Here is a 26,588-nt window from a genome sequence, read left to right on the forward strand (position 1 = left end):
ATTATTTTATTGTTGTGCTCTAGAATGTCTCTTTTTGTTGCTGGAAGGAATGGTTGGGATTTGTGAGCAGGGATTGCGCTTCGGGAGTTGCCATTTCTCTTTGTTGTAGCTTTCACATCTGAAACTGGCACTTCAAGGGTGCACCAGATCTCTGTGTGGTTGAGGCTTTGTCTCCTTGTCTGATGCATATTTTAAACAAATAAAGAAGCAAGAAAGAAACAACGTAACAAGAACCAATTTTAGGGATTTCCCCTTTTTTGGGAAATGAAGAATAGATAGCATTTTGCAAAGGATTGACGGATTGCCTTTTTTTTTAATCGATTTCCACATGGGGGTTGGCTGTTTATTTCCCACAGATGGTGTTGGACACTTTTCATTGACAATCGAAAGCGATACAAAAGAGGTGTAATTTTAAAAAGCGTCCAAGTAAGTTATTTGGCAGGGATGAATACATGGCGCATATCTGTGATTTGTATCTTTATATTCTTCAGGTAACAGATTTTGAAGTAAATTGTGGGAAGGTAACCCTACAATGATACTGAAAACTGATGCTCGTTGTCTTTGTTCTGTGCACAGGATTGATGGTAGTGCAGTATTTAGAACTTGGAAGATTACTTAACACTAAAGTTAGACAAAGAACAGTAGTTGCCTTTGGTCTTGTACATTCATATCATTAACTTTCTGTTTCAGAAGTTTTGCTGGCAATATTTTAAATAAGCTAGTCCAGATCTTTTGTCTGGTTAAAATGATTTGATTTTGGAATGAATAACTGCTGTATAAATCTAATGCAATGCATTTTGTCTATCCTGAATCTGGTAAGCATATACGGACCTATACGCTATTGCAAGTTTTACACTATTGCACTGCTGTTTTTAGAATTTTTGTGAGACCTAGTTTTGCATTAATTAAGGAGTTCTCCAAAATGTATTCAAGCAAATATGAATTTTTAAGATGACTTCAGAATTTTTGTGCATCATAAAGGAAATTGTGCAGTGTGTTTGGCAAAGTAAATGTAATGGCATTGTGTTCTCCCCAATGTATGAAATAACTACTCTATCAGTGCACAGGTTGTTCTTGAATGTGTGTTTTGTCATGGATGATCCCGTGGCCGTTTGCTTTGTACAATGTACCGTCCACCCAGATTTTTATTGTTTGTTTGAAAAAGGTCTCCTGTTGTGCAGACAGCCATGAAGTTGGTATAAGCAACTGCAGAATATGTAGCTGCAATGAAAACTAATTCCTCATGTTGCAAGACCTAAAAGGAGGAGTTGCAAGAGGAGTTGGAGAAGGGTGATGTGGTCAACCATGTCAAAGATGCAGAATGTGCAGCATTCATAGCAAATATTATAAATATGAAAATCTCATTTTCTGTATTTTAGCTCTTGCAACATGAGGAATTAACTTTCATTGCATCTACACGTACTGCAGTTGTTTACACAAAGCTCCTCCCTGTCTAGCTGGATGGGACTGTACTTGTCTGGTTCCATTTCTATCTATCTTAATTGTAGCCAGAGAATCTCCTGCAATGACATATCTTCCTGCTCCTGCACTGTTTACCTCTGGTGTTCCCCAAGGATCTATCCTTTGCCCCCTCCTATTTCTAAACTACATGCTGCCCATTAGCGATAACAGTTTTCACATGTATGCTGATGACACCCAGCTGTACCTCAGCACCACCTTTCTTGACCCTTCCACTGCCTCTAAATTGACAGACTGCTTTCTGACATCCAATATTAGATGAGCAAACATTTCTTCCAATTAAATATTGGTAAGACCAAAGTGGGTGTCTTCAGTCCCTGCCACTGACTCCATCCCTCTCCCTGCCAGTTGTCTGAAGCTGAATCAGATTGTTCGCAAACTTGGCGTCATATTTGACTCCAAGATGAACCTGTCACCACACAATCGTGCCATCACATGACTGCCTGTTTTCACCTCTTTAACATCACCCGACTCTGCCCCTGCCTCAGCTCATTTGTTACAGAAACCTTCATGCCCTTGTTACCTCCAAGCTTGACAATTCCTGCGGTCTCCTGGCTGTCCTCCTATGCTCTACTCTTTTGTAAATTTGTGATCATCCAAATCTCTGCTGCCCGTATCCTAACTCACACCAAGTCCTGTTCACTCATCACCCCCTGTGCTTGCTGATCTACATTGGCTCCTGGTTAAGGAAAGTCTTGAATTTTTAAAATTCTCATCCTTGTATTCAAATTCCTTCATGGCTTTGACCCTCCTTATCTCTCTGATCTCCTCCAGCCCTACAACCCTCTGAGATATCTGCATTTTTCCAGTTCTGGCCTCTTGAGCATTCCCAGTTTTAATTGCTCCACCATTGGTGGCCTTGCCATCAGCTGCTAAGGCCCCAAGCTCTGGAATGGAATTCCCTCCCCAAACCCCTTTACCTCTCTTTCCTCCTTTTGGATATCTGCCCGAATATGTACTTACGTGGCTCTGTGTGAAATTTTGTTTATAATACTGCTTAATGAAGCGGCTTAGGCTGTTTTATTACATTAAAGATGCTATATAAATATAAGTTGTTACATGGGCATCACCATTCTGTGACATACAATCACACCTGCACCTGTCCTATTAAATGGAACAATCCAAGTTCCAGAAACTAGATCCCTGTACCTATACCGACAGTATCACCAGTGCACTCTGAAGGAAATTTGCTTTGTCCTGACTTTCCATGGGCAAAGTTGCAAGTGTCCCACCAGTCTCACATAAAGGTTTCAGTGATATAATTTTGAGCCAGTGCAGGCTACAGAATTGTGCATTGCACGTTGTATCCAGAATTACATACTGCAAACTGGTGATCTAGTCATTTATCTTGTATGTGCAGTTCATACTTTTCAACTGATGCATTACAGAAAACTTGGTTTCAGTTGCAGCCAAAAACCCATTATCACTTTATGATAAAACACTATCGCTTACAAAAAAAATCAAATAGACAAGTGGCTGCTTTTCCATGGTGTCTGACAATGGCAAGTGAAACAACATTGCCATCACAGTGTTGTTGCTAAGGTTTTAGTAAAGCATCGATAGTGCAGAAACTTTCACATATCTATGCTTGTTCAAATTGTTAATGGCCAGCAATAGGTTCTTACTTTTTCAAACTTAATTATGCCTGAAGAATACATTTGGAGTGATTTAATGCGAGGGTGAAGTAATGGTTGCAACAAGTGTGTCATTATTTGGGCCAAATCTTGCTGCAGTGGGGTATCTTGTGGTGTACGCTGTTAGACTTTTTCTTGTACCCTTCAACTCCATTTTTTTTTTTGTGCAGTAACTTGCTTGAAGTGCAGGCTGATAAAAGTGCAGTGAGGACAATTGGTCATCTGGGATATTAGTGAATGGCAGGACCAGCAGTGTATTTCCTTAACCAATGAGATTTAAGAATTGCGAAAGAAACAAAGGAACGATGGAGAAGGGGGGATGAATTAGAATCAAATCAGGTACAGAAAAAAAATAAAGGCAGGGAAAGAAAGATTGAATTGAGAGAAAGAGATAAAGAAAAAGTAAGAAATTGTTAAAATTTGACCTTTTAAATCTCCAACAACAATTTACTACATGCAGGAATGAGATTGGCCAAGTTAAATGGTTCACTTTCTGGGTCAGGTTGATTGGATTCATTAGCAATTCCTATATCGTGAAAAAGGTACTTATGTTGTTGCGTTCCACCCCTAACTTGCAGCTGCCACTTTACTGCACAATTAATATACAAATTCAGCAAGTTCCTAAGGATAACAGAGATGCCGTTTGTGAAACAAATGGCAGAGTGATGCACGTTGATCAGGTTCTAGAGATTCTGAACTCATGGTGTAGCTCTTAATCCCCTGAATTAGCTGACGGATTTGCCCATTCATAATGACGCGCGGCGTTAATGTTATTTTTCAAGCTACATACTGGCCATTGTATTTGGAGCAATCTGAAATGATGAGCTAAGTGTCGAGTCCAAGGAAAATATTGGTGCAATATTAAAGTGTATTGTCTCCATAGATATTTACTGTTTCATTAAACCTATTGCCAACACCTTTGCTTAGTGAGTTGTTGTGATCTGGAAGGTGCTGCCAGAAAAGTTTGCGGAAGAGATTTAATAGTAACTTTCAAAGGGAATTGGATAATTACTTGAAATATTGCGGGTGGGGGGAGAGAGAATGTGTAGGGCTTTGAAGAAAGTGCAGGGGAGTGAGATTATTTGAAGGCCCTTTCAAAGAGCTGCCATAGGCACGGTGGGCTAAATGGTCTCCTGCACTGTATCATTCTATGATTCTGTGTTTACAGTGTACAGCAAATGACTCCTTGTAGATTCACTCACAAAATCAAAATGTTATGCAGAGAAGAATTTTGTAATGGTGTTCTAAGCCTGTGTTTCATGCCATAGGGATATCTGTGCCCGTAAAACGCTGGTATGGTTATTAAAAATATAGTTTGTAATTTTTGAATGGTCTCCGCCACAGTGTGGGAGATTTGACCTGCAGCTAAGAGTTCTATTTTTTGTTCCCTGCCATACTCTTTGTAGGTTGAGTACAGGGAGATGGATGAGAGCCTGGCAAACCTATCAGAAGATGAATATTATTCAGAAGAGGAACGCAATGCAAAGGCCGAGAAAGAAAAGAAGCAGGTGCCGCCTCCGCAGCCTCCACCACCTGAGGAGGAGATTGAAAGTGACCCAGAAGAACCATCTGGTAAGTGACATTTACTAAGATTGGTGACTATATAGTGGGATGGGGAGGAAGTGAGGAAACCACCAAAAACCTGAAGGGTCTTCAGTATCCACTGGATGTCAAATTCCCCAAAACTGTTGCTTGGTCATTGGAAGTTTAGCAAGAAATAACAAACCCCAAATTTTGTTCTTAAACTCCGATAAGATTACAATTTGTGTGAGCTGATTTCTACTACGTAATAACTGTTCACTTGTCCTGCATTCTGATGCATAGCAATAAGTCAGGGTTGCAAATTAAAATGTTATGAGTCACCAGTGATTATGGTACAGTTCAATTGCTGGTTAGAGTTAATGGAATTGCAGGTATCTACTCCCAGTCCTCTACCTTTCCCACTGTCGAGATGTGTGATATGTAGCTTCCCATCTTGCTCCTTGCGAAGCTCAGCTGTGTACCCTCTGTGCACAACCTGGGCTGCATGACTAGCCAGTTCTGTACACAACTCCCCAAGGTCAGACTTGGGTCTGATAGTTCTTTCATGGTATCCAAGGAAGATAATTATTTTGGGTTTGTCTTTTTTAAAACACCTAGCCAGCACCTAATCTGTCCTCTAAACTGTGCCTTCCTTGAGAGTTTCTGGCTGTTCAAAATTGGACCTTGCTTTAATTTGTTTTGGCACGTGACAGAACTCCAGTATGTGTTGGAAGCAAGGCATGTGGAAGATTCGGCCACTACTCTCTTGAGGACTCTTTTTGGCTGCTGTAGGGCTGACTCTTTGATACAGCTCATCAGTAGTACTGACCTGTACCCCTGAGACTGCATCAGACTTATTGGTTGCTTGTGGTGAGCCCTTAATTCAGATTTGGACCCGGCAATTGGGTAGTTGATTCCCTACGTGGTGGTTTCCTATACTGGAAGTCCTGCCTTCAGATTTCTGTTCTCCTACTAAGAGATCTTCTAGTTTTCTAATGATTTCCCCTTTACGCAACCTTCAAATTATTCCAGTGTATCTCTTTCCTCCCCTTCCCTCTACCTTTTGCGTAGTTTTTGCCACCAGCTGCTTTACTGGCGGGCCACCATTGAACTTCCTGCCATTGATCTTTGATGCCCACAGTGAAGGGTTAAAGTTGTGGCTGTTACTGTTAATGGTTGGTTGCTTGCAAACTATATAACCAGGATATAGAAGGGAGAGAAAAAGAAATACCTAGTTCCGATTTCATTCTGTAATTCAATCTTGAGATTAAGATGATCCTGCTAATCTTGCTCCAGCTTTGTTGAACTTTATAATATCTTGATTTAATTACTGTTTTAGATTTAAGTGTTATGTGCACCATGTAAACTGTTGGAGGAAGGGTAGACTGTGGTGAAGAGGTAAACAGTTTTGATGTACTGGGAAAGGATAAGTTAAAATAGAACATGCTGCGATGAGTCTTAATTTCAGCAATAGACGTTGGGAGTAAAAAGACCATGTAGCATAACATTTTTGGCATTTAGAAGGAAGAAGAGAAATCAGAGGAATAATTGTCTATATACACAGAGACAATAAAGATTCGAAACAAGAAATAAGCGAAAGATTGCAGCTTCGATGGCAAGCTTTTTCTAGTACGATTCTAGTAGTTTAGGATTGTAACCATATTACATGAGAAGCTTTCCTAAATATGGGGGGAATTTCAAGTAAAACATGGCCTTGGGGTTTTTTTGAGTGTGGGAACAGTGGTAGAGAGGGAAGTGGCCTGGAAAGGAAAAGCAAGCTTCTTCGAGGCAGCATAGAAATGGTGATATGGGAATTTCATTTGAGGTCAGAGAAGAGCATGGGCCAGTGCAGATTTTCAATCTTGGCCACGAGCAGAAATCCTTTGCTGCTGATGTGGTGCAAGAACATACACACACACATGTTGTAAAGCTTACTAATGAAGGATTTTTTTAAAAAAAGCAACTGTGTATATTCGCATATAAAATGTCTGGTAGCAGTCATAGTCTAGTAGTTTATCCAAGTATAGTATACTCATCCATCAATACAATAGGAGACTCAGTCATGCTTCAGAAGTATGTATGATATAAAATAGTCCAGACTTGATGTACTCTAAGCCCAAGTTTGTATCTTTTTGTAATTTTGTTTTCATAGTGTTTCGTTTCCCTCCACCCTTTTCTTTCCTTACCCCTTCTGATGCTGGGGTGCAGTTTAACAGGTACTGGCAGCCTCATGTAACTTGGTCAAGCAGCTAATCTTCATTTGTGAGCTTAGATGGTGAGCATTAGCAGGCTACTTGAACGTAGAGGGTATAATTACTATGTCTCAACCTGACATCACCTGATGTTTACATGTGCCTACTTTCTATCAGGGATCACTGAATAATGATTTTTGCTGCTTCCCTCTTCCTCCATTTCCTAGTTCTGGGAATTTTGAGGTCTATTCTAGTGCAGTTATTGCTACTTCAGTTGAGGTCAACTATGTTTGGGCAGACCAGACTTTGAACCTTGGTGCTTCCTGATCTGTATAGTTCCAAGACCACACCATGATGTGGAATTGGGACATCCACTTTTATTTATTGTGTCATTTAAATCTTATTAATGTATAAGCTATTCTAATTTTTTTAAATCTTTATACAGCTCCAACAAGTTTTTTTGTATAATTTTATCTATATATTTGTATAGAAAATGTAATTTTCAGTAAACAATGAACTCTATTCTGTAACCTGTTCCCCTAAATCTTGTGCTAAAATTTCACATTGGGTTTTAATTATAATATGTAGAGCTCTTCTGTACCTACCAATATTAGAATAGCTATGGTATAACAATCAGCAAAGAAATTGTCATTTAGACTGACTAACCATACAGTCAACCCCAAGTTGGATTGAATCTGACAATTTATTGGCCACCAGTAATAGCATATTTTCATGTTTATATCATTTGTGTCTACTTTTGGGAGGCAGTGGAAGGCGCATTTTGTAGAAAAGGGGCACTAAAAATATAAAGATACAGTAATATAATTAGTGTGCTGGAAGGGCTACTGGGGCAGTTGTCATGGAATGATCCTACAGAAGGACGATGCAGCTGATAACAGCCAACCCATAGTGGTTTGAGGTAACTGCCCTGGCAACCTTTTCAGTGCTTTTAATGTTGTATTTATCTGCCAGACATTAAATATATTAATGTTAAATTTAAGATACTGTTTTAATACAAGACCGCGGAAATTAGGGAAACGAGTAGTGTGCGCATGCGTGTGAATGTTTTTACGTTCGTTCCCGCAGTGCATTGGAGCAACATCAATCTGGCAGGGTCGATCGCAGGTATGTATTTTTTTTAATTACTTTTTTTTTATTTTTTTTATTCTGTGCGCTGGTTTAGTTTTAATTTTGTGTTTATTTTTTTTATGTCGCAGGTAGTGTTTGTGAGGAAGGAAGGTGTTGAACAACTGTTGGGTTGTGGGATCTGAAGTATCTCCAGCTAAAGTTTGATCTGTGGGTGGGAACCTGATGATCAGGGATCAATCTTTGACGGTTATTTAGGACAGTTTCCAGGGGCAGAGGTGGGGAAACCGCGCATGGAGGGGATCATGGACGATTTCTGTTAGGGTCAGCCGTCACGTCCATGAGAGAAGTTATTGACCCTGACGTGGTGTTACAAGGCAGATGGTATTTTATTTTTAATTGGAGGCTTTTTAGGTTTTCGTGCTTCTTCACAGCCCTAGGTTAAAAGTTTTATTGCACTAATTTTGTGAGTTCATTCTTATCAGGTGTTGAGGGTGCTGCTTTCCAGAGTCGTCTACCTCACGATCGCATGACCTCACAGGAAGCAGCCTGTTTCCCAGACATTATCAGTGGTCCTGCACAGACCCAGAAGGTGTTTCTGTACATCAGAAACCGCACAGTAAGTTTATATACAAAAACATAATTTCTTAATTCATGCTGCTTATTACTCATTTTCTTTGGGGAAGGGAAGGAGAATCCTCTGGATTTGTATTTTTTTTACATACAATACTGCATCTTGAGTATTAAAGTCTAACCACTAGCAGTGGGATCTTTTTGACTGTCTGTTTAGTTTAATTTTCAGAACTCCCACCTGTGGTGGCCACACTGAAGTTCTGGGTTACTATATGGAAATTAAAAAACAGATTCACTGGATAATGAAAAGTGTAAGATTGTTAGAAACTTTGAGCAGGTCGGTTTGCTAACTTTTTAAAGGAAAAATACAGCACAGGAGACTGAGTGTCATGCCAATGTGATGTACTTACTCTTTGTTTTCTATGTATTTCACACACATTCTCGCAGGGTTCCTTTGTTAACTCCAGCAAGTATGCATTTCGTCCACCTAGAAATGAGCAGAGTGTACTCTGCTGATATTGAGTAGACCCACTTCACTGGCTGCTACTAATTGCCACGTAGTTAGTTGTGTTAAAGGATATTTCCATCTATCTTTGACTTTTCTGATACTTTTTGTTATATTGGTACTTTAAAACTACATTGTAAAGAATCTGTCAGTTAGTACTTCTGAAATGATAATGCGGTCAAGTTTGCTACTGAGAAGACAGAGTGATCTGTAAAGGGTGACTCTTGGTAATCTCTTGGGAAAGTACCCCCTGTCAATGAACACGTGACATAAAGGAATGGTTTTGATCAGGGGGTGCCCTTTGAAGAAGCTGATCTCCTCTTTAAAGGAAGTATGGAGCATATCTGAGCGGTATGTCAAGGATGTGCAGTTTACTCAAGTTAGTATATAGAATCATAGAAAGTTTAAGGCACAGCAAGAGTGAACTTCATGAGATTAGAAGTGTTCCACATATTTTCAAAAGTTTAGATTAGAGATACAGCACTGAAACAGGCCCTTCGGCCCACCGAGTCTGTGCCGAACATCAACCACCCATTTATACTAATCCTACACTAATCCCATATTCCTACCAAACATCCCCACCTGTCCCTATATTTCCCTACCACCTACCTATACTAGTGACAATTTATAATGTCCAATTTACCTACCAACCTGCAAGTCTTTTGGCTTGTGGGAGGAAACCAGCGCACCCGGAGAAAACCCACGCAGACACAGGGAGAACTTGCAAACTCCACACAGGCAGTACCCAGAATCGAACCGGTGTGGATCTTCAAAACATTTAGTTAAAGAACTTAAGAATTCAAGCAATGTTATTGGGGTTGTGGGAAGGGTTTGAAGTATTAGTTTAAGACACTTGCATGTAAATTTATTTATTTCAATAAATCTGACTTCTAGTTTTAGCCTTGCCTATATAGTATAGTCTCACACCATATTGTTGTCTTGCCTATCAAAGAGGTCAGGAAAATATGGTGGGTATCATGTAGCACTTCTATGCAGCCTAAGGTAAGAAAATATAGTTGTTAATCTGGTGGCATGCTAAGCCATCCACTGAACTCCAGATTACAAATTTAGGTTCACTGGAAGTGGGCACTGAATTGATGCTTTGAGCAGATAGATTGTTGGAAGAAAAGCTGAGTTATGATCAATTGTGAGGCAGTGATGGTCAAATAGTTATTCTGTTTATGTATTTTTCAGTTGTATTTAATGATACAGCAAATAAATCCTGATATTGGTCGATTCTTAAGGTTATTACAAAGTACTTACAGCACTGAAACAGGTTAATCAGCCCAAATACTGGAGCTGGCTTGAGGGGCCATATGATATACTCCTGCTCCTATTTCTTAAGTTCTTAAATAAATAGGTTGGTTGAGATCATTTGTTATTCACCTTCAGCATCAAAACAAAAGAAGGCAACATCTAAAGGGATTTAGATCTGAATCAGATGCTGCAAGACTTGTTTGAGAAACTGAAAGCAGATTTGGAATTTCATGTCACTATTTCAGTGAGGGTGAATGACTGCACCCATATTATGCTACTGACTATCTCTCAGACTCCAGCTGGCAGCTGTGGCAAACTGCATTTCTCATTTCATTGCTGCCCTGGTGAGGTTTAACTGCTCCATCTGTTTCTTGTGAATTCTTCAGCAACAAATGACAACCACTTAGTTTGACTTTTGCTATGGCTAATTTCCTCTCAACTCTGGTGTATCCATTGTCCATCATACTTGGGTGCGGCCTGTGTCTGTTCGAGCACCTGCACTGAATGACATGTCAACAATGCCCCCATCTGCAACCATAATTATTTCTTGTGCGGTCCGTACTGGCCAGAAAATTTCAATAGTCAACTGTAGACTCTGCCTGTTTGGTAAGTAGGAGTTGTAATATTTTGTCATTATTGTGCCTTTTAAATAGCTTGTAGTAATGTGTCATCTCAACAGGTGTATCCTGAAGTGCAGCCATAATAATAAAAGCAAAATACTGCGGATGCTGGAAAATCTGAAATACAAGAAATGCTGGAAATACTCAGCAGGTCTGGCAGCATCTGTGCAGAGAGAAGTATAGTTAACGTTTCAGGTCAGTGAGCCTTCTTCAGAACTAGCAGATATTAGAAATGTCCAGGGTTTTAAGCAAGTAAAGCAGGGGTGGGGCAAGAGATTACAAAGGAGAAGGTGCAGATAGGACAAGGTCACAGAATAACCGACCAGAAGGTCACAGAATAACCGACCAGAAGGTCATGGAGCAAAGGCAAACAATATGTTAATGTTTGCTCCATGACCACCTGGTCGGTTATTCTCTGCGACCATTTCCTATCTACACCTCCTTTGTTATCTCTTGCCCCACCCCTGCTTTACTTGCTTAAAACCTTGCACATTTCTAATATCTACTAGTTCTGAAGAAGGGTCACTAACCTCAAACGTTAACTCTGCTTCTCTCTCCACAGATGCTGCCAGACCTGCTGAGTATTTCCAGCATTTCTTGTTTTTATTACTGAAGTGCTACCATATGGCTTCCAACAATGCCAAATCCCCAAACCTGAATACAAGAGCAACATAATGAGGCAAACCAGTCAAAGTCTTTGTGGCATGGTGTACTCTGCAGCAGATATTTGTTGGTGGATTGATCTAGCCCGAGCAGAGGATAATGATTGACAGATGGATGGAAGAAAAAGGGAGGTGCTGAAGATAATACCTGGCTATTCAAAATATATTTACGCAGAATTCCTTCTTACAAAAGCAAAGATAAACGTGTTGCCTTTGCTTTTATCTCCCCTTTCCTCATCCTCCCTTCTGTTATTAGACAGTTCTCTGCCTTGGTGGGGTGGAGAAGAAAGAAGGGAAGGCAGCTAAATAGCAGTGTTTTTTCTTGGGCATCTTGCAATGCCAAAGCGTAACTGGCCACAAAGAGGTGTATTAGTGTTTGGAGAGAATTGCCATTGTATTGCTTATTGTGAAGATCCTGACCTCCAGTAAAGACTGTTTGAGATTTGACCTCCATCCATCATGATCAGGAATAGTGATATTGCTTTCATAGGAACATGGGAATTGCTAGATGAATAAAGACCGAGATCTATCTAGTTTCCCTTCTACCATCCTGTTAGTTGCATGATACATGGTAATGGTGTTGACTAATCAGAGCAATCGATCTCTATCAGTTAGTCTACAACAGACCAGAATTGACATGTGGAAGACCTCCATGTGGATAAGGGGTTTGGGAACCAGTGGTCCAAAGTCAACTTTTTTCTGTGCAGACAGATAAAAAGTTGAAAAATAAACTCTAGGAACTATTCACTATTTGCTGAAGTGAGACTGCACAGCTTTATTGTTCCCTTTCTGGGCCTCGAAGGTTGAGTGGCTTGTCTGGATAATAAATCAATTCACTGGGTCTTTGCAACAAAAGTATCAACCCCAAATGGCTGTGGCAAGATTATTCGCATTAATGGAGTAAATTCAGCATTTTCATGGCTTTCAATGAACTTCAATGGGGACGCTCAGGGTAAGGTTGCAGTTTTCTCAGTTTAGTCGAGGCTAATGGAGCGGTGCAAATTGACTAGCAATTTTTGGAGAATTAGATCTTGTGTCTTCTCCCCACATATAGCTAAATATTGTGCGAACCAATAATGGCTTGTGCTGTTAATTCTCTTTTTCCCAGCAATTTCTGGCCATTAATTCCTAATTATTGCAGTCAACTCCATGTTGCATAAACATGTTAATTTATTTCCTCCCTAAACCTGGAAAACACTTTGCATATGTGAGGGGTTTGAATTTCACTGAATGCAGACTTATTAACAGTATGTTATGGGATGGTTAATTCCCATTGACACTCTGTTCTCTGTGCAAAATCTCCAATAGAATAGAGAGGACTGAATTTGAGTTTCCAGTCGATTGGTATCTTGTACGTATTATTGGTCTTTAAAAGATTATCTTAATTACCCATTAATCCAGTTCTAGAATGCTGCTAATCCACCCTCCCTATCAGAAATCTAATTACTGTTGAAACCTGTTAACATAAATGCGGTTTTTAATTATTGTGGTAGGAAAATGGATAACACGGCTAAGTATGTTAATGCCTCAGATTTTCTGTTGAGAATAATGGCGAAGTTAGCAACGCTCACTGTTATTATGGAGCAAATTGAACAGCAGCTCCCATAGTATGGATCCGCATTGTCACATGCAGAAATCAGATGCAGTCAGAGCTACCCTGCATCTCCATAGGCTATGCTACAACAGTACCTTGCTGATGGACGCAGCATTGAAATCAATGTAAAGGCATGAAATTGAGGTACTTGCCCACTAAACACAGTAGAAAAAGTTAGGGCTGGTCCATTTGGGTGTCAGTGAATTTTTAACAGTGTGATAGGTCATGATTACTGCTTGACAACCTCTCTGGCCCTGAAAATTTAATTTTACACGTGTGGAGTCTCATTCTTTTTGAATTTAGTAAGTGTTAGAGATTTTAAAAAAAAGGATTTTTACTTTTGTTGTCTGTCTCTTTTATTTCTCTCAATCCCATTTTTAATTCCCTCTCTTTTATTTCACTTTCTGTACATGATTTAAATCTAATTTATACTGCCTGGTTTAGACTCTTCGTTTCTGCCAGGATTCTTTAATCCAATTGATTGAAGAACCTTGCTGTTGCTTGCCCTGCTCACTGGCGCAACAGATACAGCATGATGCCCTTTACTCGGTATTAGAAGCCCAATGACCGCAAGTCTCCAGTCAAAAGCCTGGGAAAACTCTGTGGGCAGCTGTCAGCATTGTCCTCTTTACAACTGAGCACACATTTTCATAAGTTAATTTGAAGTGCAATTATTCATCATCTTTTTTTTCCTATTTAAACAGCTACAGCTCTGGCTGGACAACCCTAAGGTGCAGTTGACCTTTGAGGTATCTCATCAGCAACTGGAGTCTCCATATAACAGTAAGTGGTATTCCGATAAGTGAGCTTGCAATGTTACATACAAAGCTTTTCCTGAATTCTGGCTGATATCCGAATAGGCTCCAATCTGTGACTGTAATGAAAATGCATTACTCTTCTAGAATAATGAAATGGTCCCAGAGCGCTTTTGTGGAATTTAAATATAGAAGGAAAATACTAATTTAACCTTCAGATTATTTTCAGTCATGAGTTAAATTGTCTAGAGTACAATTTGAACTCGTAATTTCCAGAAAGCTCATGTGAAACAGATGTACAGTGTTTTACCGGATTATTTTTAAAGTTACACATGTAGCTTGTTACATGGAAACATCTGTTTGGTTTGTGTATAATGTATTTTGATAATCCAGTTTGTCTAGCCGCACATTGTTGATTCCTGTTTGTCTTAGGTGATGCTGTACTAGTTCACAGGATACACAGCTACTTGGAACGCCATGGGTTAATTAACTTCGGTATTTACAAACGAGTGAAACCTCTTCCAAGTAAGTAATTGCCCAATACCGTAACAATTTTTACGACATACGTGTTCATTCTAAAAAGAAAGCTCACAACACTTAATTATATCGACCAATATTCTTGAATTTTCTTAATAGTGCAATACTATTGGCAGCAAACAATTAAGTGATACACTGGCAACATGTTCAAGTAGATGTGGTTACTAACATCAACTACAACTTGCATTTATATAGAGTTATGATTCCCAAGGACCACCAGCAAACCAAAAGAATCAAATCCACCGACTAGCCTCCAGTTGAGGAAACCAAAAAAACAAAATATCAAGATTTTACTTTTATAAATGTTACTTTAACGCTCATACCAAAATCAACATCAATTAAACATGAACTAACAGCTAAATCATGATCGATATATATCTTAAAGGTTACACGTTAATTAGCAGATGCATCAAGGAAAATCCTTAGAGTCTGCTGATCAGCCTCACAGCACAACAAAACTGGTATCTTCCTCGGGTAACTTTTCAAGTCCAGTCCTCCAGGATACAGCTATGGAAGTAATGATGTCCTGTTGATAGCAAGCGATGCAGTTATTCCTTTAACAGTTTGGTCTTATTGCCTCTCAAACCACTTCGGCCTGCCCACTGCCATCCTGATAGTGTGGCTCGGCTGATCAATTTTCAGTCCCCGAAGACAATGGTAGCAAGTTGTATCTTCCAGAGGGTCAGCTACCAGAAAAGATGTTCCAATTCAAATAGCTTGTCCTTTTGAAATAAACAGTCTCGTGGGAGACTTTTTTAAAACCAGCAACATCTGGCTCTGCAGCTGGCTTCTTGTGAAAACCACACAGCCTTTTTTCTGACTTAATACACTCTGGTGTTTTCTTGACAAACTCATACACCTGCTTTGCCAGCTTAACACCCTGTAGAGACTTCTTAACAAACTGAAACTAAAAATGACAGTTACATGTCCTTGGTAAAAAAAAACAACTTAATTTGCTTTCTCTCAGTCACAAGAGTGTTTGTTTGTCTAAATTCAGTTTGAGGGCGAGCAACTCTGGTCTCAAACCAGTGTCCTCAACTTAAACAAGGGCAATTATGGAGGTCTGAAGAAAGATTTGTCTAAAGCGGGCTGGAAAAATAGACTAAGGGAAAGGTCAGTGGATGAGCAATGGCAGACATTTAAGCAGATATTTCATAACGCTCAGCATAAATTTATCCCGGTCAAAAAGAAGGACTTGAGAAGGGTGAACCACCCGTGGTTAACAAAGGCGGTCAAGGAGAGAAGCTAAGGCGTACAAAGCAGCGAAAACTAGTGGTAGGCCAGAGGATTGGGAATTTTGTAGGAACCAGCAGCGGATGACTAAAAAGCTAATAAAGAGGGAGAAAATTGATTATGAAAGTAAATTGGCAAGAAGTATAAAAACAAACAGCAAGAGCTTCTACGGGTATATAAAAAGAAAGAGAGTAGCTGAAATGAGCGTGGGACCCTTGGAGGATGCGACTAACGAATTGATAACGGGGAACAGGGAAATGACATAATTTCAACCAATATTTTGCATCGGTCTTCACGGTGGAGGACACTATAAACATCCCACAGATATCAAATAAGTAAGGAGCTAATGGGAGGAAAGATCTTGTAACAGTCTCTATCATGCGGGGCAAAGTATTTGACAAACTAATGGGACTAAAGGCAGACAAGTTGCCAGGACCTGATGGCCTGCATCCAAGGGTTTTAAAGGAAGTGGCTGCAGAGATAGTGGAGACATTGGTCAAACATTCCAGAACTCACTGGATTCCGGGAGGGTCCCAGCGGATTGGAAAACTGCTAATGTGACGCCCCTGTTCAAGAAGGGAGGGAGACAAAAAGCAGGAAGCTGTAGGCCAGTCAGCCTAACATTGGTCGTTGGGAAAATGCTAGAGTTCATTATTAAGAAAGAAATAGCAGGACATTTAGAGAAACTTAACACAATCAAACAGAGTCAACATGGTTTTGTGAAAGGGAAATCATGTTTGACAAATTTGCTAGAGTTCTTTGAGGATATAACAAGCAGAGTTGATAAAGGGGAACCGGTGGATGCGGTGTATTTGGATTTCCAGAAGGCATTCGATAAGGTGCCACATAAAAGATTATTGCACAAGATAGGAGCTCACGGTGTTGGGGGTAATGTATTAGCATGGATTGAGGATTGGTTAACTCACAGAAGACAGAGAGTCGGGATTAATGGGTCTTTTTCAGGTTGGAAAGACGTAACTAGTGGAGTGCCACAAGGATCAGTCCTAAGGCCTCAATTGTTTACTACCTACATTAATGACTGAGGAGGAGGCAGAGTGTAATATATCCAAATTTACTGACGATACAAAAATAGGTGGGAGGGCATGTTGTGATGAAGACATAAGGAATTTGCAAGGGGATACAGATAGGTTGAGTGAGTGGGCAAAAACTTGGCAGATGGAGTTTAATGTAGGAAAGTGAGGTCATGCACTTTGATGGGAAGAATCAAAAGGCAGATTATTATTTAATTGGAGGGAGACTCCAAAAAAGTGTAGCATAGCGGAATCTGGGTGTCCTTGTGCATGAAACACAAAAAGTTAGGATGCAGGTGCAGCAAGTAATTAAGAAGGCAAATGGAATTTTGGCCTTTATTTGGGGTTGGAGTTTAAAAATAGGGAAGTATTATTACAACTATACGGGATATTGGTGAGGCTGCACCTGGAGTACTGAGTACAGTTTTGGTCCCCGTATTTAAGAAAGGATATACTGGCATTGGAGGCAGTTCAAAAGAGATTCACTAGGCTGATTCCTGGGATGAAGGGGTTGACTTATCAAGAATGGCTAAACAGGTTAGGCCTTTATTCATTAGAGTTTAGAAGAATGAGGGGTGATCTTATTGAAACGTACTAGATTCTGAGGGGGCTTGACAGGGTAGATGTTGAGAAGATGTTTCCGCTAGTGGGGGAGTCTCGAACTAGGGGACGTAGTTACAGAATAAGGGGACACTCATTTAAAACAGAGATGCGAAGGAATTTCTTCTCAGAGGGTAGTGAATGTCTGGAATTCTCTATCCCAGAGAGTTGTGGAGGCTAGATCACTGAAAGTATTTAAAGAGGATGTAGATAGATTTTTGAAATATCAGGGAGTTGAGGTCTGGGGCAGATCAGTCATGATCTTATTGAATGGCGGGGCAGGCTTGAGGTGCCGAATAACTTACTCTTGCTTGTATTTCTTATATTCTTATAAACTGGGTTCAACCTGGAAATCCCCAACCTCAAATCAGGGACCATCCCAAAAACACAAGCACGAGCTGCACAGAACTCAGCTTATCACAATAGTACCTTTAACATAGCAGAACTTACCTTGGGACATCACAGGAGTGTAAGAATCATAGAACGTTTAAGGCACAGAAAGAGGCCACTTGGCCCATCGTGTCTGTGCCGGCTGAAAAATGATCCACCTATTCTAATCCCACCTTCCAGCATTTGGTCCGTAGCCCTGCAGATTATGACACGAGGTGCATATCCAGAGTCCTTTTGAATGAGTTGAGGGTTTCTGCCTCAGCTACCCTTTCAGGCAGTGAGTTCCAGACCCCCACCACCCTCTGGATGAAAAAGTTTTTCCTCATCTCCCCTCTAATTTTTCTACCAATCACTTTAAATCTATGCCCTCTTGTCACTGACCTCTCTGCTAAGGTGACTAGACCCTTCACTTCCACTCTATCCAGGCCCCTCAAAATTTTGTACATTTCAATCAGATCTCCCCTCAGCCTTCTCTGTTCCAAGGAGAACAACCCCAGCCTATCCAATCTTTCCTCTTGGCTGCATTTTTCCAGTCCTGGCAACATCCTCGTAATTCTCCTCTGTACCCACTCTAGTGCGATTACATCCTTTTTGTAATGAGGTGACCAGAACTGCAAACTACTCCAGTAAGCAGAAAATAAAATTGACACTGCGCCTAAGAAAGAGACATTAGGACAGGTGGTCACTGTGGTAGGTTTTTAAGGGTTGACTTAGGAGAGCGAGGTGGCGAGATTTAGGGAGCTGAATTCCAGAGCTTAGGACCTAGGCAACAGAAGGCACAGCTGACAATGATGGCCCAAAGGAAGTTGGGGATGCACAAGAGGCCAAAATTGGAAGAACATGGACTTCTTGAAAGGTTGTAGAGCTGGAAGAGGTTATAGGAATGCGGACAAGGTGATGGAAGGACTTGAACACAAGGATGAGAATTTTAAATACCAGGAGCCAATGTAGATCAGCGAATGCAAGGGTGATGGATGAACAGGACCTGGTGTGTGTTAGGTTATAGACAGGAGGGTTTTGGGTGAGCTCAAGTTTATGGAGTGTGGGAGGACAGGCAGGGGAGCATTGGAATAGTAGAGTCTGTAGTTACAAATGGTTGAGGGTTTCAGCCGGAAATCCAGTTTTCTGCTGGATTGAGGCAGTATATTATGGAGGTGCAATTAGATAATAGTGATAGAGAGGATATGGGCTCAAATGCTCAGCTCTGGATCAAATAAGATGGCAAGGTTGCAGACAGTCTGGTTCAGCCTGAGACAATGGCCAGGGAGGGGGGAATAGAATCAGTGGCTAAGGTTTGAAGTTCATGGCTGTGAGAAAATAGTGCCAAAAGATGCTCCAAATGAATTAGAAAATCTAAATAAAGTTATGGCACTCTGGTAGTTTGGATGATCTGTGTTTCCTTTGTTCAGTAACTTTGTGAAAAAATTATGATTCATAGCAAAGAAGACGGGAAAGGTGATAATCATCGGTGCAGGAGTGTCGGGATTGGCAGCGGCTCGTCAATTACAGAGCTTTGGAATGGATGTCACTGTCCTGGAGGCAAGAGTAAGTTTTTTTTTGTTCATTAATGAAGAAAACCTAGCGAGAGGTTTGTGATATTTAAATATTCCTTTCAACAATGCAGCAAAATGGGCAAATGAGATCACGTCAGCATTTTATTTAACAAAATGAAACTCACAATCAACCTGCTGGCCTTTTTTTCAAAGTTTAGTGCACAGATGTGTTCAAAAACTGTATTGTCTTATACTTTTACTAAGAAAATCATTCAGGAGCACTCGAGCATGATAGCATTCTTTGAAATAACTATTTTTGAGTCACGAGTGTAAAACTGTTTTTTAAATCAACTTATCCCATTTTTTGACAATCAAATAGAAGAAACACTTTACTCTAGTAGGTAGCTTCACTGATGGAGGCAAGAACAAGTACTGGCTAGCTCAGTGTGCTGCAGGAGGATAGAGGGAAAGACCATTTTTTTTTTGACCCGCAGACTTGCATATAAAACAAGTGAAATCCGTATACTTAGCTAGCTTCTGAAAATAATTTAACCAAGATATAGAAGACCTATGTTCACCAGAGGTTTAATACAATAATGCAAAAGCAAAGTACTGTGGTTGCTGGAAACTTGAAATAAAACAGAATATATTGGAAATTCTCAACAGGTTAGGCAGCATCTGTGGAGAGAGAAACTGAGTTAAAGTTTCTATATACCAGTGGATTTCCTGTGTTTTTGACCATGGAAAATCTCGACAAAGATAATTTCCCTCCGTGTATTAGTAATGCTGCAGGCATGGTTATGGGGACAGGGAGATAGCTTATGGATCTGTCTCCAGTGGTGGTAAATGTGCAAGTGTGATCATCACAATGGTAAACCCAAAATCAGGAGTGTGAACTATACCCAGCAATTTTATTGTTATATAGATATAAACATACTTACCCCTTCATAATCACTTTAATTGCAGGACCGTGTTGGAGGAAGAGTAGCCACATTTAGAAAGGGAAACTATGTTGCTGACTTGGGGGCCATGGTTGTGACAGGACTTGGTAAGTTTTGTATGGCTTCAAAAATGTTTTTTTCTCAAATATGTTTGGGATGTGATTTGGGAGGAGACTAAATATGAGGCTTTACTAAAGAAATAGCAAAGGAGGATACCTTACAGACCCTTGAGCCTGCACCATCAAACTCTGAGATCATGACTGATCTGTACCTCAACTCTATTGTTTTTAGAACATTACAGCGCAGTACAGGCCCTTCGGCCCTCGATGTTGCGCCGACCTGTGAAACCATCTGACCTACACTATTCCATTTTCATCCATATGTCTATCCAATGACCACTTAAATGCCCTTAAAGTTGGCGAGTCTACTACTGCTGCAGGCAGGGTGTTCCACGCCCCTACTACTCTCTGAGTAAAGAAACTACCTCTGACATCTGTCCTATATCTATCACCCCTCAACTTAAAGCTATGTCCCCTCGTGTTTGCCATCACCATCCGAGGAAAAAGACTCTCACTATCCACCCTATCTAACCCTCTGATTATCTTATATGTCTCTATTAAGTCACCTCTCCTCCTCCTTCTCTCCAACGAAAACAACCTCAAGTCCCTCAGCCTTTCCTCGTAAGACCTTCCCTCCATACCAGGCAACATCCTAGTAAATCTCCTCTGCACCCTTTCCAAAGCTTCCACATCCTTCCTATAATGCGGTGACCAGAACTGCACGCAATACTCCAGGTGCGGTCTCACCAGAGTTTTGTACAGCTGCAGCATGACCTCGTGGCTCCGAAACTCGATCCCCCTACTAATAAAAGCTAACACACCATATGCCTTCTTAACAGCCCTATTAACCTGGGTAGCAACTTTCAGGGATTTATGTACCTGGACACCAAGATCTCTCTGTTCATCTACACTACCAAGAATCTTCCCATTAGCTCAGTACTCTGCATTCCTGTTACTCCTTCCAAAGTGAATCACCTCACACTTTTCCGCATTAAGCTCCATTTGCCATCTCTCAGCCCAGCTCTGCAGCCTATCTATGTCCCTCTGTACCCTACAACATCCTTCGGCACTATCCACAACTCCACCGACCTTAGTGTCATCCGCAAATTTACTAACCCACCCTTCTACACCCTCTTCCAGGTCATTTATAAAAATGACAAACAGCAGTGGCCCCAAAACAGATCCTTGCGGTACACCACTAGTAACTAAACTCCAGGATGAACATTTGCCATCAACCACCACCCTCTGTCTTCTTTCAGCTAGCTAATTTCTGATCCAAAGCTCTAAATCACCTTCAACCCCATACTTCCGTATTTTCTGCAATAGCCTACCGTGGGGAACCTTATCAAACGCCTTACTGAAATCCATATACACCTCATCCACCTGTTTGGTCACCTTCTCGAAAAACTCAATAAGGTTTGTGAGGCACGACCTACCCTTCACAAAACCGTGCTGACTATCGCTAATGAACTTATTCTTTTCAAGATGATTATAAATCCTGTCTCTTATAACCTTTTCCAACATTTTACCCACAACCGAAGTAAGGCTCACAGGTCTATAATTACCAGGGCTGTCTCTACTCCCCTTCTTTACATGCCTTTGCTCCATATCCCTTGATACCTTGACTTAACACATTTCTATATCAGTCTTAAATTTAAATTGACCCAGCATCTATAGTTTTTTGGGGAGAGAATTCCACATTTCCATGACACTTTCTGTGGGTTGGGTGGGGGGGGGCGGGGGGATTGAGTGCTTCCTGACTTCACCCCCCCCATCACAGAAAATAGTTTCTCTGTATCAAGTCATCTTTATCATTTTAAAGATCTTGATTAAATCACCCCTCAACATTCTAAATTTGAGAATAAAAGCCAAATTTATGCAACCTGTCCTCCAAATTTAACCCTTTAGGCTTCAGTATTTTCTGGTAAATCTGTGCTGTACTCCTTCCATGACCAATATATTCTTCCTGAGGCACGGTGCCCACAACTGGATGCAGTGCCCCATATGGAATCTGACCAAAGAGAATCTCTCACAGTTTCATTCTTCTCTTACTCTCCTCCCCTACCCTATAAAAATGGTGAATACAAAATTTGTTGGCTTATTGGAGTACCATGGATCCTTCCAGTACCTTTTCCGTGTGACCAGTCTTCATATTTGAACATTAGTAGCTTATGTGACCATAAAGGGCCTCGTAACCAGACTCTGATCTATTTTCATGTCCATGTCCCCACCTGTGTACTTTCCAGCAGAGGTGACTGGATTGTAATCAGGAGTGAGAACCCTGACTGGTAATATGAAGGGAGTTTTCTTTTGGACTCTTAGCCACATATTTGTGCAAGTTTATATTGAACATGTTTCAGAGTGTTTTTATAAAGTCTATTTTTCTCCATGTTTCTTTGTAATGTAGTTAAATTCTAGCAGAAGTCTAGCCTATTATAACTATTCATCCTATTCTGCAGGTGGGAACCCAATGGCAGTGGTCAGCAAGCAAGTGAACATGGAGCTGGCCAAAATAAAACAAAAGTGTCCCCTATATGAGGCAAATGGGCAGGCTGTAAGTTTAAAATAATGGGTTATGATTACAAATACAACACAGATTGTGTAATAGTTAGACTTGGTTTACTACATGTAGCTATAATGAATTTACCCTTGTATTAAAGTTGTCATGTATACTGCTCCGTGAGGTGATAGAATGTTTCTTTAGGCAAGTGATTCCCAATTCCAGCCATGTTACTGGGGAAGAATTTGAATGAATGACAAGTGCTTCCCTAGCGGAAAGTTGGTTGTTAGTTACTGCACACCACACTCTTGCTTTTCCTAGAGACTGGGTAAAGAATTAAGTTGATAGGCTAGAGATGCGTCCCAACCTGTCATCTTAATGAAAGTGAAGGTGTTATTTGGGGGGGGGTTGGGGGCAGGGGAATGGAGAAGAATAATCCTATGTAAGCATACTATCTTTGGTTGCAAATAATTCCAAAGTTAAGTCGTAACTTAACAGCATTCAAGTTTTAACTCTGGTCTGAGCCAAGAGTTCCTTTGTATTTCATAGAAACATAGAAAATAGGAGCAGGAGTAGGCCATTCGGCCCTTCGAGCCTGCTCCGCCATTCTTTATGATCCTAACTGACTCAATGTCTCCTCATACATCAGTCCCGCCATCCCAGGAATCAGTCTGGTAAACTTTCGCTGCACTCCCTCTATAGCAAGAACATCCTTCCTCAGATAAGGAGACCAAAACTGCACACAATATTCCAGGTGTGGCCTCATCACTCTGTATAATTGCAGCAAAACATCCCTGCTCCTGTACTCTAATCCTCTTGCTATGAAGGCCAACATACCATTTGCCTTTTTTACCGCCTGTTGGACCTGCACGCTAACCTTCAGCGACTGGTGTACGAGAACACCCAGGTCTCGTTGCATATTTCCCTCTCTCTGTTTATAGTTGTTCAGATAATAATCTTCCTTCCTGTTTTTGCTACCAAAGTGGATAACCTTACATTTATCCACATTACACTGCAACTGCCATGCATTTGCCCACTCACTCAACTTGTCCAAATCACCCTGACGCCTCTCTGCATCCTTCTCACAACTCACCCTCCCACCCAGTTTTGTGTCATCTGCAAATTTGGAGATTTTACATTTAGTTCCCTCATCTAAATCATTAATATATATTGTGAATAGCTGGGGTCCTAGCACCGATCCCTGCGGTACCCCACTAGTCACTGCCTGCCATTCAGAAAAAGACCCATTTATCCCCACTCTTTGTTTCCTGTCTGCCAACCAATTTTCTATCCATCGCAATACACTACCCCCAATCCTATGCGCTTTAATTTTACACGCTAATCTCTTATGTGGGACTTTGTCGAAAGCGTTCTGAAAGTCCAAATAAACCACATCCACTGGCTCTCCCTCATCAACTCTACTAGTTACATCCTCGAAGAATTCTAGTAGATTTGTCAAGCCTGATTTCCCTTTCGTAAATCCATGCTGACTCTGTCCGATTCTACCACTGTTCTCCAAGTGCTCTGCTATAACATCTTTGATAATGGACTCCAGAATTTTCCCCACTACCGACGTCAGGCTGACTGGTCTATAATTCCCTGCTTTCTCTCTACCTCCCTTTTTAAATAGTGGGTTTACATTAGCTACCCTCCAATCTGTAGGAACTGTTCCAGAGTCTATAGAATCTTGGAAGATGACCACCAATGCATCCACTATTTCTGGGGCCACTTCCTTAAGTACTCTGGGATGCATACCATCAGGCCCTGGGGATTTATCGGCCTTCAATCCCATCAATTTCCCCAACACCATTTCTCTACTAACACTGATTTCCTTCAGTTCCCCTCTCTCTCACTAAACCTTGTGTTCCCCAACATTTCTGGTGTGATCTTTGTGTCCTCCTTTGTGAAGGCAGAACCAAAGTGCGCATTTAGTTGGTCAGCCATTTCTTTGTTCCCCATAATAAATTCCCCTGTTTCTGACTGTAAGGGACCTACATTTGTTTTCACTAATCTTTTTCTGTTCACATACCTATAGAAACTTTTACAGTCAGTTTTTATGTTCCCCGCAAGCTTGCTCTTGTACTCTATTTTCCCCTTCTTAATCAATCCTTTGGTTCTCCTTTGCTGAATTCTAAACAGCTCCCAATCCTCAGGTCTGTTGTTTTTTCTGACGAATTTATATGCCTCTTCCTTGTTTCTAATGCTGTCTCTAATTTCCCTTGTAAGCCATGGTTTGGCTACCTTTCCTGTTTTACTTTTGCGCCAGACAGGAATAAACAATTGTTGCAGTTCATTTGTGCGCTCTTTAAATGTTTACCATTGCCTTTCCACCGTCGTCCCTTTAAGAAACGTTTCCCAATCCATCATAGCCAACTCGCGCCTCATACCTTCGTAGTTTCCTTTGCTAAGATTCAGGACCCTTGTCTCAGGATCAACTATGTCACTCTCCATCTTGATGAAGAATTCTATCATATTATGGTCACTCATCCCCAAGAGATCTTGCACAACTAGATTGTCAATTATTCTTCTCTCATTACACAATATCCAGTCGAGGATGGTCTGTTCTCTAGTTGGTTCCTCAACGAATTGGTTCAGAAAACCATCCCGTATACACCGCAAGAATTCTTCCTGTACGGTATTGTGACTAATTTGATTTGCCCAATGTATATGCAGATTAAAGTCACCCATATTTATAGATGTTCCTTTATCACATGCATCTCTAATTTCCTGTTTAATGTCATTCCCAACATCACCACTACAGGTTGGGGGTCTATACACAACCCCCACTAACGTTTTTTGCCTCTAAGTGTTTCTCAGCTCTACCCATACAGATTCCACATCGTCAGAGCTAATATCTTTCCTCATTATTGCGTTAATTTCCTCTTTAACCTGCAATGCAACTTCACCGCCTTTTGCTTTTTGTCTGTCCTTCCTAAATACTGAATACCCCTGGATGTTCATTTCCCATCCCTGGTCACCTTGCAGCCATGTCTCTGTAATCCCGACTATATCATACCCATTTACATATATTTGCGCGATTAATTCATCCACTTTATTGCGAATGCTCCATGTGTTAAGGCACAAAGCCTTTTTAACATTACTTGTCCCCTTCCCACTATTTTTCACTGTGGCCCTGTTTGATTCTGGCCCTTGATTTCTCTGCCAGTCACTTTTCTTATTCCCCTTACAGTCTTTTGTTCTTGTCTTTGATCCCCCTCCTCTGAATACTTGCAAAGGTTCCCATCCCCCTGCCATTTTAGGTTAAACCTTCCAGCCACTCTAGCAAATACTCCCCCTAGGACATCAGTCCCGGTCCTGCCCAGGTGTAACCTGTCTGTAAGTGAGACTCTCTTTATATTGTTGTAATGAGTATATGGTCTCCACTGCTTACAGCAGGCATATTGATGTTCATATGGTTTGCCCGCTATATGAGGCAGGCAATGGTACGGGTCACGATCCTCAAACATTAGCCTGACATTCACATGGCCCCCAAATCACCAGTTATAAAAGTAAAACAGTGACTATGCAGATTCATGAACTTAATTTAAGCCTCACTTGTGTAGCTACTTCTGAGTGTTTTCTTTTTGGATATTTGTGTTCTCAAACTATAAAGAAAAATATACCGTTTCCTGTCTGAAGTCTTTAATTTCTATCATTTGCCCTTTAGCAAGGTGCAAATGGGCTTACTCACCTATCCACGAGCAGACTGTAAATTACTTTGTTTGCCATTGGCAGACCTTTTTTAATGTTTTCATATGAGATTGACCTGATTGTGTTTGATGTGAATGTCAATTTTACTTTTCGACTGGTTGATAAAACATTTTGTTACCAAAGTCCAATGTTAAAAATTGTTTCTAACTCCACAAGGAGGTGGGAGCTAGGTGGCAGAAGACAGCTGGTAGGTGAAGTATTTTAGTTTTTTGCAG

The 26,588-nt window shown here is 40.7% G+C and overlaps 1 protein-coding gene across 4 annotated transcripts in view; it reads left to right on the plus strand.

Moving 5' to 3' along the window:
- The window catches only part of kdm1a (lysine (K)-specific demethylase 1a), a 62,970-nt gene that overhangs the window by 653 nt on the left and 35,729 nt on the right, over positions 1-26,588 (plus strand). For all 4 annotated transcript variants that reach the window (XM_068011656.1, XM_068011657.1, XM_068011654.1 and 1 more), the window contains exons 2-9: positions 4,520-4,685; positions 7,913-7,951; positions 8,398-8,531; positions 13,828-13,906; positions 14,311-14,403; positions 19,108-19,214; positions 20,129-20,210; positions 22,622-22,716. In XM_068011656.1, the coding sequence (XP_067867757.1) occupies positions 4,535-4,685; positions 7,913-7,951; positions 8,398-8,531; positions 13,828-13,906; positions 14,311-14,403; positions 19,108-19,214; positions 20,129-20,210; positions 22,622-22,716 (780 nt within the window). In that variant the 5' untranslated portion in view covers positions 4,520-4,534. The remainder of the gene's footprint in view (positions 1-4,519; positions 4,686-7,912; positions 7,952-8,397; positions 8,532-13,827; positions 13,907-14,310; positions 14,404-19,107; positions 19,215-20,128; positions 20,211-22,621; positions 22,717-26,588) is intronic.

This window comes from Heterodontus francisci, chromosome 31 (assembly GCF_036365525.1).
Source record: "Heterodontus francisci isolate sHetFra1 chromosome 31, sHetFra1.hap1, whole genome shotgun sequence".
Classification (NCBI taxonomy): Eukaryota; Metazoa; Chordata; class Chondrichthyes; order Heterodontiformes; family Heterodontidae; genus Heterodontus; species Heterodontus francisci.